This window comes from Balaenoptera acutorostrata, chromosome 18, assembly GCF_949987535.1.
Source record: "Balaenoptera acutorostrata chromosome 18, mBalAcu1.1, whole genome shotgun sequence".
NCBI classification, from domain to species: domain Eukaryota; kingdom Metazoa; phylum Chordata; class Mammalia; order Artiodactyla; family Balaenopteridae; genus Balaenoptera; species Balaenoptera acutorostrata.
In genome coordinates, this window is record NC_080081.1 from 11,702,649 (window position 1) to 11,719,484 (window position 16,836).

A 16,836-nucleotide genomic window follows, 5' to 3' on the forward strand; every position below is an offset into this window, starting at 1 on the left:
AAGAAATGCCAGTGTTTCTTTGTGTGTTTTTCACAGTTGAGTTAGGGGAGTGGAGGATCCCTTTTTTCATTTTTTAAAAAACCTTAGTGTTGCTCTTTTTCTTTCCTCTTTGTTTTTTTTTTTTTTTTTTTTTACAAAGAATAATCTCATATCAGTGGCTTGGGCACCAGCTTGGATCCAAAGCTATGGTTTCTGCTCCCACGATTGTCTCAAAATGTCATTTAACAATGGATGAGAAAAATGCTCTGAAGCTGCCCTAGTGTCTAGAAAACAGCTGGCAAAGCTCATCAGCCACTTTGCCCCTCTCCCTTGTAGTAATTATCAGAGGAGACATTCCACAATTTAGTAAGAAAATAATTCTGTCAGATAGATGGTATTGCTAACATATGTGCTCCAGGAAGTATCTATCCAAGAAGAGGGACGTGGTTTTTTACGTTTGTTTGATTTGCTCATGGCTGTGTCTTGTCTTATTTCTGCGGCGGATCTGAAGGCAAAGTATAAAAATAGAACATTTTCTTTAAAATGCAGACCGTTTTTTAAATGCTACCATATTAAGTAGTTTAGGTAATAATGCTATAAGTGTTTCTGCATGAGGCTTACATATTTGCATTTATTTGTACCTCTCTATTCTCTGTACCCAAGTTTGACATTATTATTGTTTGCAGCCTAATCCGTAACTCACTTCCGTGATGGGAGATCTCAGGCAGGTCACTTGGCCTCTGTGCTTGAGTGTCCTCTTCTTTTTAAGGGGGGATAATAATAGCCCTGCCTCCTAGAACTGTGGGGGGAATAAGTGAGAATGCCTGGCAGGGTGATTCCTCTCACCGTGAGTGCTGGTCTCTTCCCCTGTTCCTTCTCAATGCGTCCAGACCCTCCACTTTTCAGTAGACGTTTGTATACACGCTACAGAAGTAGTTGCCATCATGTATCTTAAATAGTTGACAATATCTACTGGATTTTTGGCTTCTTGAGGACGGGAATCAGATCCTGTTTGTCTTCTGTCCCCGGTGCCTAGTGTAGTGCACATTGTAGCACAGCGTAAACACTTGATAGATGCTTATTGAAATTTATCATAGACATAAATTCAGTGGTTTTGTTTAAACAAAAATATCTCAGATTTCTTTCAATCATATATATATTTTTAAGTGACAGAAAAGCTTTCAGGGAATATTTCCTTTTATAAAATGCAGTTAGAAGAGTAGACTCACACCAACAACACACCCAAGCATGTCTGTATTACCAATTGATCACTTTAATGGGTCAATATAGGAAGTAGGGAAGGGAAGGCCAAGCTCCAGAAACACAAAGGTAAGGACACCAACCCTCTTGGCATGGGATGACTGCTAGTTTTTGATACCATTGCCCTTTCCTCTGAGGGAGTGGTTGAACCAGCAGGAACGTATGGGCAGTGGGAAAAGAAAACCTTTCCTTTTCCCAAGAGAGGGAGTTTGAGCCTCACTCTTAAGTTCACATGTAGACAGAAGCAGTTTCCAAATGCCAGACTCCGTACATGCATCTCCATTACACATTTATTTAATCAGTGAAGTTTTAAGATGGGTTTTCATGCTCAAGCATTCTTTTATAAGTTTTACATAGAATGTAGGTACTAATTTTTAGCATTAAAAAAACTCCAAACTAATTCCAGATATGAGAGAATTCTTTTTGTGCAACACATGCTTGCGCACACACACACCCCCCCCATCACTTTGGAAATACTTGTATAAAAGACAGTAGAATTTTTGATGTGTGTGACGTTTTGATCTCTAATAAGCCAAGTTCAATAAAAATCATAAAGTTTTAAAATAGGTTTAAGATTATGTTTTAAAAAACTGAGTTGGTAGAAACAGCTTCCACGGAGTCCCTGTGCTACCTGATATGGAACTAAGCTCAGATCGGTGCTTGCTTGGAAATGAATGGAAATAATGCTGCTACAGAAGTAGCAACTAGAAGTAAAAGCTCTCAGTAGAGGGAGGAAACAGAAAAAGAAGTAAGTATAAAGCTGTCAGTAGAGGGAGGAAACAATAAGAAGTAAGTATAGTTAGACACAGAAGTAAGTAACACATCGTAGAAAGAGTTCCAGTGAATGAAGATAATTTAATTAAAATTTGTTGCTTAGAAATCCAAATCTCTCAAACTTATATGGGCATGATGTCATAGAAATAACCAAAAAAAAAAAAATCTTGAAGAAGGTATATATTTATCCACAGGTAGAAATAACTAGGAAGGGGTGAAATATAGTACTCTTGAGTACTTATTGTATATTTAAAAGTATCATTTACATTAAACATAATATTTCTGACTCAAGGAAGCAGATACAACTCTGTAGGTGTCTCTAAGATTTTGTCAACACAGAGTTTTATGGTATGTTGCAGAGTTAAGTTGCTCAAATGAAGAGGTGGAGCAAGGCAGTGTACATCAAGAAAATTTATACCTGCATAGAAACCCCCTGGTCTGAGGGATGATGCCCCAAGAGCTTTGGGTGAAGGTGAGGGAGGCTCTGGCGGAGTATCATTGTGGTAGTTAACAGTGCTTGGGAAGCCACTGACAGCTCCCAGGGAATGACTGTCGAAGGCACAGTCTTCCTGCTAGAAGAAAAGGTTACTATGTTTGTGAACAAATCACACAATGGCACAGGGACAAAGTATCGGGGTAATGCTGGACGGTACCTGGACATCTTTTGGCCAGCAATCTTTTTAACTGAAGGCAGAATGACGAATATTTGTTGACTTGCTTTCCTGACAGTTATCTCTCTCAGGATTTCAAGGAATTGTTCATTTAAACTCAGATGTAAACAAAAGACAAGTGGAAATGTGAGGAACCCTGAGAGAAAGTGATCCTGTAAGTTGGAGCTGGTGGTGGGCAAAGATGACTGTGCTCAATGTAGGCGGCAGTCATGTGAAAGCAAGAATTTGGAACTGTCAGGGACCTCCTGGTTCAGATCCACAATACCACAAGATATATTTTAAGTTACATGTGAGATTGCTTAAGACAACAATAATGTCTGAGGAATCTTAAAAACAGGAGTTAGGAACTTTTCAAAACTGGGAACAAAACCAAATGCTGAATCTGTTGGCCACTGAGCTGTGATGTTTCTTGCCAGTGTTCTCAAAGACATTATTAAACAGGTGGCCGAGGAAGAACCAGGAGGCAGTGTTCTGTGTTCTAGAAACAAGTCACGTCACATAGAACTAGTTATCCTAGCCACGTTTCTGCTTCTCTGTTTTTAGTTGGGTTACCACGCTGGTCCAGCAGAGGAATGCAAAGTGTATATTCTAAGATGACCAATGGGTCCGAGAAGTGTAGCGCATGTGAGAGAGTGGACAGTTGTTCAGTGCTGGAGTGACCAGAGGCCAGGAGGGGTGATGAGTGGCTAGTATCAGTCTGGCGATGAGCCTCTAGAGGTTTGAGAAGGAGCTGCTTCTTGCAATATTCTGTGCATTCTCTTCATCAGTGACTTTTATGAGAATGTAAGGTGCTGATGAATGTCTTCATGACATAAAGCTGTTAGGCATATCTAATACATTAGATGTTAGAATCTGGATTTAGGAGGGTTTTGATCAACTGGAATGACTCGATCATAAAAAGATAAAATTTCACCGAGACAAAAATCAAATCCTGTTCTGACTTCTAAAAACATAATTGTATAAATACAGGATGGAAACATATAGCACGATAGTGAAGCATATGAAAAAAAAATTAGGGAGTTTAGGTGCTTGTAAATTTAATGTGCGTCACTACGGTGGTGTGACTGTTTAAAAGTAATAGAATTTTGGCTGCATCAGTAGAAGGGTATATTGTTCAAAACCAGACAGCTGCTCTACCCCACCTGGGCAGACCACACTGGGCCTTATCTATGCAGTTCTGGGAGCCATGATGTAAAGGGGATGTTCTTATGTGAGAGAAATGGCATTGGAGGGAGATGCAAAAGGGCTGAGAATCCAGGACTTCAGGAAGGTGTGATAGCTGTGTATAGGTGGTTAAAAGTGTTACACAGAGAAACATAACTAGGCTCCTTGATGAGTGGAAGCTTCAGAGAAGTGAATTTTACCATGCTGTGACGAAGAGCAATCTGGGTATCGGAACGCCTATGTTGAAGATTTCCATGTCACTAGGAAGGGCTGAGGCAGGTCAGGAACGGCACAGAGGACATTCCTGTTTTGGATGGAGTCAGACCAAATACAAACACCAGACATTTCACTGAGTACCTTCTTTATATCTGGCATTTCACTAGACATTGGAGCCTAAGATGGCTTCTGAATTTTCATGATTCCACATGAGCCAAGAATGTATGCTGAGGATGGAGTGGTTCAGGAAAACTTCCGCTATAACATTTTGCTAATATTCTTATCTGGACTCGTGGTGTCCAGCACAGTAGCCACTAGCCATGTGTGACTGTCGAGCCCTTGAAACTCAGCAGGTCCTACTGAGTTGAGCTGCAAGTGTAAAATACACACCTGGTTTCGAAGAATTAGAACACACTTTTTATACTCATTACATATTGAGATAATATTTTTAAAATGTTGGGTTAAATAAAATATTTTTAAAACTAATTTTTACCTGTTTCCTTTTACTTTTTTAAAATGTAGCTATTAGAAAGTTTAAAATTACTTTTATGGCTTGCATTATATTTCTCTAGGAAGTGCTGCTCTAGAATTCAGAGCTAACCTAACCTGTTTGATTTTTCTCTTCTTTCGTTTGTAGACCTGAGAAGATGGCTAAACTCCCCGTGATTTTGGGCAATCTAGACATAACAATTGATAATGTTTCCTCAGAGTATCCTAGTAAGTGTTAAGTTCTATGTAATAAACAGACAAGTTTTTGTTTGGTTTTTACTTCAATTTGTTTGTTTTTAATTTTTTTAGATTATGTCAATTCATCATACATTCCTACGAAGCAATTTGAAACCTGTACTAAAATGCCAATCACGTTTGAGGTAGAGGAATTTGTGCCCTGCATACCAAAACACACTCAGCCATACACCATCTACAACCACCACCTTTATGTTTATCCTAAGTCCTTGAAATATGACAGTCAAAAGTCTTTTGCCAAGGTGAGTGCAAAGATTGAGGTTTTATTTTTGATACCAAGCTCTCTTAGGTTTTAGCTTCTCGTGTTCTTTTATAAATATTTACATACTTTGGCTTTTTATTTTATTTTCTTTTTCTTTGTTATTTAACTATTGCTGCAGGCTAGAAATATTGCTATTTGCATTGAATTCAAAGATTCAGATGAGGAAGACTCTCAGCCTCTGAAGGTTTGTATTTTATGTGTTCGTAATTTTCCATTTTAAAAATGCAGTTGCATGATATTGTACAACTAAAGGGATTTAGCACATTTTAATCGACACAAACACAAAAATACGTGACATCACAGAATATAACCACATATGCTGAACCTTACAGAATTTGGAATAATTGAGTTCTTGTTCTTAATTGATAATGTCTGTTTTATTATACTCTTTAGGGAGGGGGTTTTCTTATACGTGTTCAATTCAGTAAACATATCATGCACCTAAGTTGAAAATGTTTATTCTAGTATGTAATAATAATAGTGGATTATTGGTGATGTTTATTGAGTGCTTGTTATATTCCAGGCTCTGCTTGTAGAGCCCTATAGGTAATTAGACTCCTTTAATGCTCATAACAGTCTTCTGAGTTAGGAACTATTATTATCTGAATTCTTTTTAGATGAGGGAACTAATGCACAGAATTTAAATGAATTGCTCAGGGCCATATATTAGTGGAACCGGTGTTCAAACCCAGGCATTCTGGCTCCAGAGCCCAAATTCTTTACTGTAACTGTGTGGAAATGACTTTCCAAGAAGGGAAGGAGATAAAGATGCAAAGAATATAATATAGTTTTGCCCTCAAGAAATTCACAGTTTAGTGGGAAAGGCAGTCATGGAGGAAAAGCTCCTGGCACGCAGAAGGTACAGAAATAGTGAATAATTAGTATAAAAAATTGCCGAGGCGACACAGGAAGGAATGAATCATTTCTTGAAGGATGCATGAGAGTTTGCTTGCTGTACATGGGAGGGAAGGTCGTTCAGACCGAGAGTTTGTGTCGGCAAAGGCATGGAGGTGAAAGTGAGCAGAGAGCAGGCATTGTCCAGGGCATGGAGGGGTGGGGGAGGGAGTGGAGGGGAGGGCTGGGAGATGAGCCGGGGGTGGGTAGGATCTAGCAGTAAGAGGGCTTGTGGGTCTGGAGTCTTGTAAGCAGGAGAAATCCATCAAAGGTGGCTTAGTTTATGCTGTAGGAATGCTGCTTTCTTTACAACACATCTGAGTTTAATTTCTTACTCTATTAATTGAAGACTGGTGTCTCCCTTTGCTAATTCTTATTTTAGTGCATTTATGGCAGACCTGGCGGGCCAGTATTCACAAGAAGCGCCTTTGCTGCAGTTTTACACCATCACCAAAACCCAGAATTTTATGATGAGGTAAGTGAGTTTTTCAAGAAAAAACCCAATTTAACCAGTTTTAAGGAAAACTCCAGTTTCTTTGCTTAGTAAACCAGAATTCAAGAGAAGCTGCATACTGAAATTATAGTAATAGAACTAAATGTTGAAATATTTATTTTCCATAATTTTTCTAATTATAAAAGTAACATTTATTATAAAAAATAAGAACTTGGAAAATGCAGATAATATAGAAAAGAAAAAGTCAAAATTCTTCCCGTATCACTACCACAATTAATATTTCCGTTCATATGCATACTTAAATATATAGTTAAATACTTGTTGGACCTGAGAATCTTCCTTTCTTATTTTTGGGTTTCCTTATGTAGAATTATAATGCAGTTCACTAAAACTACTATATGAATCCTACTTTTAAATGTTTAAACCTGGTTTTTCATTATGCCTTGGCTGTGTGAAGTTAACGAAGTGGTTTCTGTCATGAGTTTTCCAGTTCTTTCTAGAGTTGAAATACCAACGCTCCTGTTTTTGGCCAGTGAATGTTTTTAGTCCATTCAGTCTGCTGTAACAAAATACCACCAACTGAGTGGCTTGTAAACAGCAGATATTAATTGCTCACGGTTCTGGAGGCTGGAAGTCTAGGATCAGGGTGCCAGTATGGTTGGGTGAGGGCCACCTCCCGGGTCACAGACTTCTCAGTTGTGTCCTCCCATGGCAGGAAGGGCCGGGGAGCTCTATAGGATCTCTTACAAGAGCACTAATCCCATTTATGAGGGCTCTATCCTCATGACTTAATCACCCCAAAGGCCCCACCTACTAATACCATCACCTTTGGAACTAGGATTTCAACATATGCATTTGTGGGGGACACAAACATTTAGACCAGTACAGTGTATTAAGGATCCATTTCTTCCTTAGCACAGCTTTACAGTCTCAGCTCTCTTTAACTGCAAACGTTAGATCAGTTTGGAGAGCAAATGCACGTTTGTACATGGGTGACACGTTATTGTTTTGGAATATAAAAAAGATTGTTATTTTGTCTTCCTTGCAGATTAAAATAGAATTGCCCACCCAGCTACATGAAAAGCACCACTTGCTGTTCACATTTTTCCACGTCAGCTGTGATAATTCAAGCAAAGGAAGCACAAAGAAGAAGGATGTTGTTGAAACACAAGGTTTGAATTTCATCATTCCTTTGATTGTTCACAACTTAGACATTAGGTTCTTAAATTTTGTTTTGATTCTGAATTTGCATCCTTTTGTGAAGGCGTTTTTAGATGACGTTTGTAAAGGTAGCATGCCTGGCTCACATACGTCCATTTTATAGGAGATAATTTTAGAATTCTAATCCCAAAGAGGCCAGCGTACATTATAGACGCTGTTCTGCAGAGACTATATTCAGGGTCTTTTCAGTTTCTTACTCTGATTGGTATTAACAGTTCTTAAAGATCAGGCAATTTAGTAACATACATTTTCCTACACTTACGGTGATTTTTTTGTTCTTTGTTTCAACAGTTGGATATTCCTGGCTTCCTCTCCTGAAAGATGGAAGGGTGGTGACTAGCGAGCAGCACATCCCTGTCTCAGCCAATCTCCCGTCCGGCTACCTTGGCTACCAGGAGCTTGGGATGGGCAGGGTACAGTACTTTAAGATTGGTTGATCGCACTTCCTTCAGAAAGCATTAAAGATCAGCTGAAACGACAGTAACACACAAAAGCATGCAGTATTTTTGCCAGTCCCACATTTTGGTTTTAGTTATTCATTTTCAAGTAAACTTAGGCCACTGGAAGGCAGTGCTGTTAACAGTTACCACAATCTGGAATTTGGGCATTTTATAAGCCCTGAACCAGCAGTGCTTCAGCAGGGAAATGGAAACTTGGAGGTACTGTATGAGATGGAAGTTTGTCTCTGAAAACTAGCCGTGCTCAAATAAAGATAGGTTCTTAGAGTCATGCAAATGGTTAGGAATTGTCTTCCAACTTATTGTAAGTCTAGTAAGCAAATCTCTCACCCACATGGTAGTCCACTCTGATACATTTCTGATTCATTAGAGCTTGAATTTTCTCTGATTTCTCCAATTGGTTTGTTGGTTTTATATTCTTTTTAGCCATCTTAAATGTTATAGACTTCTGTTTTATAACATGCTTAGTTAAGATCTGTTCTGTTTCATTGTGAATGGATTTAATATCTCTCTGCATTTAAATAGTGCCAAATTTGGGCCCATGTTATGAACAAATAGTTAAAATATTCCAAAATAAGGGTAAATCATATAACATTCAGTTATCATTCCTAATCTGAACATGAGAAAAACAGAGGTTTCAGAAATAAAACTAAACACAAACAGATGATGGACCCTTTGCCTGTGCCAGGAATACTTACTATCCTATTTACTTTATCTGGTACCTTATGCCATGACTTTCAGAACCCTGAACTCAAGTTTGGTTAAGTCATTGGTAAAATTGGGAGTCTTTCCCTCTCAAATGGACAGTAATTCATACAGCTGCAAGTACACAGAAAAGATAGCTTAGAATATCCAGTAAGAAGAGCATTGTACTTGGGAGAAGAAAGTAGGCAGAAATTAGTACTGGTTACATTCCTGCTGTGAGCCAGGCATAAATATCAAGTTACTGAGGCTGTCTGGCCTTCAGCACCTCATCAGTACCTTCATTGAAGATGATGTTTGAAGCTAATGTCACTAATCTGTTGGGATGTTTCTTCCCTCCATATTTTTTCAGCATTATGGTCCAGAAATTAAATGGGTAGATGGAAGCAAGCCACTGCTGAAAGTTTCAACTCATCTGGTTTCCACAGTGTATACTCAGGTAAGTGCTGTTCCATTAAAATTAGCAGTGATTGCTTTGTGAATGAATTTGCATGATTTTTTGGCAAAATAAAATCCTAATTGAAATATTACATGGATATATTTTCACTCTGTAAGTCCTTTTTTGAAGAAAGAAAGTGCATATAAGGTGCTCTCATGTAATGATATAAATGAATAGTACAAGTAACATTTCTCAACAGTTTTCCTCATTTGTTGGAGGATCTTTGAAATCTTTTTTAAAATTTATTTTTATTTTTATCTCTCTGATGCTTTCATTTTTATATGATGTTTTGTAGTCTAAATAAAACATACATGCTGCAAGAAGCGAATACTTCTGTTTCCACAGCAGATATGCTAATAAGCTTTCATTTTCTTTTCTTCTTTTATCTCCCCAGGATCAGCACTTACATAATTTTTTCCAGTACTGTCAGAAAACCGAATCCGGAGCCCAAGCCTTAGGGAGTGAACTTGTAAAATACCTTAAGGTATCAGATAGCTTTCTTAGTAACCCCTTTTTAATGAGTGTACAGTAGGTTGGGTTTTTTATTTGGCGGTGAGTGTTCTTCTTACCCCTTGGAAATCCTATAAGGCTGCTCTTCGCTAGATGCCCTCACACTGATGGCATCTATATGGTTTTAGATAGTGGGAAGAAGTGGATTTGGAAATAATACCACTGTGATCTTCATTCCAGCCCCACATATCCTTTTCTCAGGCTGGACCTAAAACACATTATTCTGCATAGAAAACCACCCACTTAGAGGCCCTCCCTGTGAGTGCTCACTGGGCGCAGAGCACAGTCACAGGCACATAAAAAGCAGTGACTTTAGTCCCACCGTTAAGTAACTTCTTATTCATTGTAGGGGACAACATAAACTTGGTGAATGCTTACTAGGTGGGCAAAAAACCCAGAAATGATGCACATAACCAACCCCAGCTTTGGGCAGGCTGGGGGGCTCCTGGAGTCATGGCACAGGGAGAGCAGGAGGGTTGGTCGAGGGGAGTTTCACCCAGAATGTGATTCTAGGGGAGCATTTTGAAAAAGGGCATTCTAAGCATGGGGACAAAATAGAAGAAACGTGAGAAGTGGAATTTGTTTGATTTAAGCAAGGAAAATGGAATGGGGATTCTGAAATTACTGCTCCAGGTCCCCTTTCAGCTACATCATAAGAGCCATGTGACTTGAATAAGAGCCTTTTATTCATTCTCTATTGCTGCTGTAACAAATTACTACAAAATGGTGGCTTAAAACAACACAAATTTGTTTTCTTACACTTCCTGTAGGTCACAGGTCTGACACGGGTCTCACTGGGCTAAAACCAGGGTGTTATTAACAGGGCTGAGTTCCTTTCTGGAAACTCTAGGGGTGAATCTATTTCCTGTCCTTTTCCAGCTCCTAAAGGCTGCCCTCATTCCTTGGCTTGTGGCCCCTTCCTCCATCTCAAAGCCAACAATGTTGCATCTCTGAGCATTCTTCCCCCCACTGTCCTGCCTCCCTCTTCCACTTTTAAGGATGCTTGTGATTACTTCGGGCCCACCTGGATAATCCAGCAGAGTCCCCTGTCTCAAGGCCAGCTAAGCTGATTAGCAGCCTTAATTCCCCTTTGCCATGTAACACATTCACAGGTTCTGGGGTTTAGGACGTGGACATCTTTGTCCATTAGTCTGCCTGCCACTGTCTCCATTTGTTTAAGATGGATTTCTTCCATCCTTATTTGGAACTAAGTGGAAACTTCTTGGGGTTGGTTTACTTTTAAAAAGATAACACGAGGGCTTCCCTGGTGGCGCAGTGGTTGAGAATCTGCCTGCCAATGCAGGGGCACGGGCTCGAGCCCTGGTCTGGGAAGATCCCATATGCCGCGGAGCAACTAGGCCCGTGAGCCACAATTACTGAGCCTGCGCGTCTGGATCCTGTGCTCCGCAACAAGAGAGGCCACGATAGTGAGAGGCCCGCGCACCGCGATGAAGAGTGGCCCCCGCTTGCCACAACTAGAGAAAGCCCTCGCACAGAAACGAAGACCCAACACAGCCATAAATAATAAATAAATAAATAAAATAAAATAAAAAGAAAAAAAAAAAAAAAAAAGATAACACGAACTTTGCCATTCCACGTCTGTAGAGCCTGCACGCGATGGAAGGTCACGTGATGATCGCCTTCTTGCCCACCATCCTAAACCAGCTATTCCGTGTCCTCACCCGAGCAACCCAGGAGGAAGTCGCCGTCAACGTGACACGGTGAGAGAGGCAGAGAGAGGTGGATGCTCTTCTTCCCTTTCAGTCTGTCCGCATCTGGAGCACAGTCATACGTATCTGGGGTGCGAGGATGTGTTGAGCATTATAGTTAAGAAATTTCTTTTGATCCCGTATGCGGGGACCCCGTCTGATTCCTTGTTTCCTAGTTTCCTGTGGTGCCAATAGCATCATCACTGTTCTACTACTACTGCGATAATAATGAAACGTTTCCATTGTCACATTACTATTCATTGCTTTGTTCATTCCTGTGGTGTGTAGGGTCATTATTCATGTGGTTGCCCAGTGCCATGAGGAAGGATTGGAGAGCCACTTGAGGTCATATGTTAAGGTATGTAAATGAAACTGCCCCGGTCATTTAAATCTGTGGCTCTCCAGTGTTCCTTCTGAGGACTTACCGTTTTTAATCTAGTCATTTGGGGATGCATTTGGGATGAAACTTAACACCTCTGCTTTATCTTCTATGCCTGTGGCAGGTGCTTGCACCTGAACGCGGGGAAGTCCAAAGAGGGACAGCCATTCCTGCATTTACTGAATTTCATTCTCTCAGCTACATTTCGTCCTTTAATGGGTTTTGCAAATAATGTGACCCAAATGACACAGAAATTTAAAGATGGGAAGGTTAGCTGTGGCCACCATCAAATTAGAAGACTATGAAGGAAAGTAAGAGATGCCGTTAGGATAAACATCAACAAGTTCGTCATTCACATACAATATTCCGTGAACACGGTGGCCTTTACTGTTCTAAAAAGTTACACGTGTTCTATTTAACCTTCAACACCTCTGTGAATTATAGTTATGTATTAGCTCAAAAAGTAAAACTGGGGTGCTTTAGGGAATCAGTTCCTGAGTGTCATGCGACATGTTGCTTAAAGTCCTTGGGAGGTGGAGTTCTGGGCTGGAGGTCCCACCAGCTGAATCAGGTGATTCACATGTTTTGATGGGCTCCCTTTAGACACCCTGGGCTCCCTCTTCCTGTCACATGACAACCACCCTTCCCACCTTCCGTTTCCACACCTTCCTCTCCCACCCGTGCAGTTGCATCTCGGTCCCTGATCTCCATCCTTTGGAGCCTCTCCAGCTTTCAGCCCAACTTGGAGAACCAGTGCATTAAAATATCTTTCCCTTTTCTTCCAAGTATGCTTATAAGGCTGAGCCGTATATTGCTTCCGAATACAAGACGGTGCACGAAGAGCTGACCAAATCCATGACCACAATTCTCAAGCCTTCCGCCGATTTCCTCACCAGCAACAAACTACTTAAGGTATGTTGGGAGGGCCAGTGTGGCTCTGTGGTATTGAAACGGAAGAAAATTCAGACTTCATGGCCTGATGGATTTCACCCTCTTTGTGTGCTTTTGGAGACAATCACCACCTCCTGAAAGGGGGTAACGGAGTTAGTTCTTCAGCGCCGACTTTGCTGCTCGTACCTGTGCTCCTAACAGAGCCGCAAGGCGTTACTGTATTCAGTTTCACAGTCATTATATTCAAACCGTTGGAGGACACTGAGTTAGAGACTACAAAGGCAAGTGTCCACGGGTGGGACCCAGCCGAGAGGAAAGGCCAGTGCCGAATGAGCTGGCACCGATGGTTGGCTGTGCCGTGCTGAGTGTCTGCTGAGTATATGGCATTGTTTACTGTTGGACACGTGGAAGCCGGTGCATCTGCCTTGCACCTCTGCTCTGACAGCCATTCGCCAAGAGGCTCAGCTGTGTTTTCAGGTCACACTTGTTTCATGTCAGTGACATTGTCAGCCTAAGGGAGTAAATGTCTCACCTTCTGATTTGTTGTTTTCCTTACTGGATTCTTTTGTTTCTTTCAGTATTCATGGTTTTTCTTTGAAGTTTTGATCAAATCCATGGCTCAGCATTTGATAGAGAACTCCAAAGTTAAGGTATGTCACTTCCTCTCGGGGCTTGCCTGGCAGTTCTTACGGGAAATTCTCTTTCATTGTGTTTGTAGCTAACACTTATTATTGCTTTCTATGTTCCGATCACAGTACTGTTCTAGGGGCTTTCCAAGTAGTAAGGCATTTTAGCTTTCTAACAACCCTATGGGGGAAGTACTAGTCTTATAGTTTTATAGATGAAGAAACTGGGACCAGAGTGCTTGAGTTACCTGCCCAGGGTCACCCTGCAGTGAATGGAGGGAGCGGGGCTTTGGGCCAGTCTGGCTCCAGAGCCCACACTCGTGGAGCTCTGTGTTATTAAATCCAGAGAAAAATACGTCTTTTCCTTTGACTAGCTTAGAAATCTTCACATCTGTTGAAAAGGGAGTAGCAGTTTAAGCGTTCGTTTCAAATGTAACTACCCAGTGTTTGTTAAGTGTCTCGAACATTGTAGAGATTTCTCAGGAACTTAGGTGGGAAAGTCTGGTATGACCACACATCCTCTGTGGCCAATTAGTGGACTCTGAGACAACTCCGTCTCCCCCGACGCCTCCTCCCCATGGTGCCTGGGTGTGTGTGACCCTCTGGGTCCCCGTGCTGTCCCCTGGTTCCCACTGGTCTGTGCCATGAGATGAACAGACTCTGGCCTGATGCCCCCGCTGGCTGGCTGAGGCTCAGTGTAGATAAATATTTATAGAATTCCAACGCAGTAAACCCAGGTGGCTGTGCGCAGAATTGCTTGTGAGACTCGCGGAGTCCCGGAGTTGCTGTATGACTGGATTCTCACTGTGTCACAGCTGTACAGAAGCGGGTGTTGGTGCCTGTGGTCGGGAGCAGCAGGCGCTCGTGCAGGGAGCAGGGGTCCTGGGGCCCAGCAGCCTCCTCAATGCACGTGGGAAGGAGGGCGGAGCCCCAGGGAGGGAGGCTCAAGATCTAGGTCCCCTGGACAAGGGATCTGGATGGAGAGGAAGCCTGGGGAAAGGCTGGTGGATTTTGTCAGGTGGAAGGCTGGTGGTTCAGAACCTAAAGCTGTGCTTTTCTTCTAGTAGAGCTGGAGCTGGAGCCTGATCAGGAGGTTTCCTTTCATTTCTCTTTTCTTTTAAATCCAATTTTAGTGCACAGGGAGAGGCCAGATGGAGGTGGGCCCTGCCTTCCACAGAGTAGCGCACCATCTAAATCTTGCCAGCACAGCCTGCCAAGGGAGAAATCTAGCAGATTGTCTACTTGGCAGTGTGCAGCTAAACAGGCATGCACACACACACACATCATGTTATTTTGCCTTTCTGTTAAAAATGCCCTATACAGGACAGGCTCTAGGCCTGTCATCGTCTGCTGGGGCTGCCATCACAAGTACTATACACCGGGGGACTTAAACAACAGAAATTTATTTCCTTGTGCTTCTGGAGGCTAGATGTCTTGAGATCAAGGTGTCTGTAGGGTTGGTTTCTCAGGAGGCCTCTCTCCTTGGCTTGTGGGTGGCCTTCTTCTCCCTGTGTCCTCACATGGTCTTCCCTCCGTATATGTCTGTGTCCTAATCTCTTCTTAATCCTGCTGGATTAAGGCTCATCTTGATGACCTCATTTTAACTTAATTTCCTCTTTGAAGACCCTATCTCCAAATGCACTTACATTCTGAGGTAGGGTTAGGACTTAAATATACGAATTTTGGGGGAAGGTTGGGAACAAGGACACAATTCAGTTCATAACTGAACTACTGGATTTTTCATTATTTTGTCTTTAAATAAATGGGATCACTTCAGAGAGATTAGTAAACCTTATTATATTTTTTAAAATAACTGATGTGTTCAGAAAGTATTCATTGGGCCCTTATTATATGACAGGCTCAGAGGTTACATGGTTAAATGTAGTATGATTTGTGCCCTCATGGAGTTCACGTGGGAAAGCGTGCAGTTAGACCACGGGAGCCATGTTCAAGGGGGTAAGGAACACTTCTGAAACATTCCTGAGAAGTATATTTCTTTATTTGTTTATTTTTGAATTTTATATTATTTTTTTTTATACAGCAGGTTCTTTAGTTATCTATTTTATACATATTAGTGTATACATGTCAATCCCTATCTCCCAGTTCATCCCACCACCACCACCTGCCCCCCAACGTTGCCCCCTTGGTGTCCATGTTTATTCTCTACATCTGTGTCTCTATTTCTGCCTTGAAAACTGGTTCATCTGTACCATTTTTCTAGATTCCACATATATGCGTTAATATACGATATTTGTTTTTCTCTTTCTGACTTAATTCACTCTGTATGACAGTCTCTAGGTCCATCCACGTCTCTATAAATGACCCAGTTTCATTCCTTTTTATACCTGACTAATATTCCATTGTATATATACACCACATCTTCTTTATCCATTCCTTTGTCATTGGGCACTTAGGTTGCTTCCATGACCTGGCTATTGTAAATAGTGCTTCAGTGAACATTGGGGTGCATGTGTCTTTTTGAATTATGGTTTTTCTCTGGGTATATGCCCAGTAGTGGGATTGCTCAGTCATATGGGAATTCTATTCTTAGTTTTTTTTTTTTTTTATTCTTAGTTTTTTAAGGAACCTCCATACTGTTCTCCATAGGGGCTGTATCAATTTACATTCCCACCAACAGTGCAAGAGGGTTCCCTTTGCTCCACACCCTCTCCAGCATTTATTGTTTGTAGGTTTTCTGATGATGCCCATTCTAACCGGTGTGAGGTGATACCTCATTGTGGTTTTGATTTGCATTTCTCTAATAATTAGTGATGTTGAGCAGCTTTTCATGTGCCTCTTGGCCATCTGTATGTCTTCTTTGGAGAAATGTCTATTTAGGTCTTCTGCCCATTTTTGGATTGGGTTGTTTGTTTTTTTAATATTGAGCTGCATGAGCTGTTGTTTATATATTTTGGAGATTAATCCTTTGTCCATTGATTCGTTTGCAAATATTTTCTCCCATTCTGAGGGTTGTCTTTTCGTCTTATTTATAGTTTCCTTTGCTTTGCAAAAGCTTTTAAGTTTCATTAGGTCCCATTTGTTTATTTTTCTTTTTGTTTTCATTACTCTAGGAGGTGGGTCAGAAAAGATCTTGCTGTGATTTATGTCAAAGAGTGTTCTTCCTTTGTTTTCCTCTAGAGTTTTATAGTGTCAGGTCTTACATTTAGGTCTTTAATCCATTTTCAGTTTATTTTTCTGTATGGTGTTAGGGAGTGTTCTAATTTCATTCTTCTACATGTAGCTGTCCAGTTTTCCCAGCACCACTTATTGAAGAGACTGTCTTTCCTCCATTGTATATCCTTGCCTCCTTTGTCATAGATTAGTTGACCATAGGTGTGTGGGTTTATCTCTGGGCTTTCTATCCTGTTCCATTGATCTATATTTCTGTTTTTGTGCCAGTACCATATTGTCTTGATTACTGTAGCTTTGTAGTATAGTCTGAAGTCAGGGAGTCTGATTCCTCCAGCTCTGTTTTTTTCCCTC

General features: G+C 41.1%; 1 protein-coding gene across 17 annotated transcripts in view; it reads left to right on the forward strand.

Moving 5' to 3' along the window:
* Nucleotides 1-16,836, forward strand: part of DOCK9 (dedicator of cytokinesis 9) — a 283,640-nt gene that overhangs the window by 181,649 nt on the left and 85,155 nt on the right. For all 17 annotated transcript variants that reach the window (XM_057532615.1, XM_057532614.1, XM_057532619.1 and 14 more), the window contains exons 16-27: nucleotides 4,702-4,781; nucleotides 4,863-5,050; nucleotides 5,189-5,254; nucleotides 6,347-6,439; nucleotides 7,467-7,590; nucleotides 7,931-8,052; nucleotides 9,152-9,238; nucleotides 9,633-9,722; nucleotides 11,354-11,469; nucleotides 11,746-11,815; nucleotides 12,623-12,748; nucleotides 13,306-13,377. In XM_057532615.1, coding sequence (XP_057388598.1) covers nucleotides 4,702-4,781; nucleotides 4,863-5,050; nucleotides 5,189-5,254; nucleotides 6,347-6,439; nucleotides 7,467-7,590; nucleotides 7,931-8,052; nucleotides 9,152-9,238; nucleotides 9,633-9,722; nucleotides 11,354-11,469; nucleotides 11,746-11,815; nucleotides 12,623-12,748; nucleotides 13,306-13,377 — 1,234 coding nt within the window. The remainder of the gene's footprint in view (nucleotides 1-4,701; nucleotides 4,782-4,862; nucleotides 5,051-5,188; nucleotides 5,255-6,346; nucleotides 6,440-7,466; nucleotides 7,591-7,930; nucleotides 8,053-9,151; nucleotides 9,239-9,632; nucleotides 9,723-11,353; nucleotides 11,470-11,745; nucleotides 11,816-12,622; nucleotides 12,749-13,305; nucleotides 13,378-16,836) is intronic.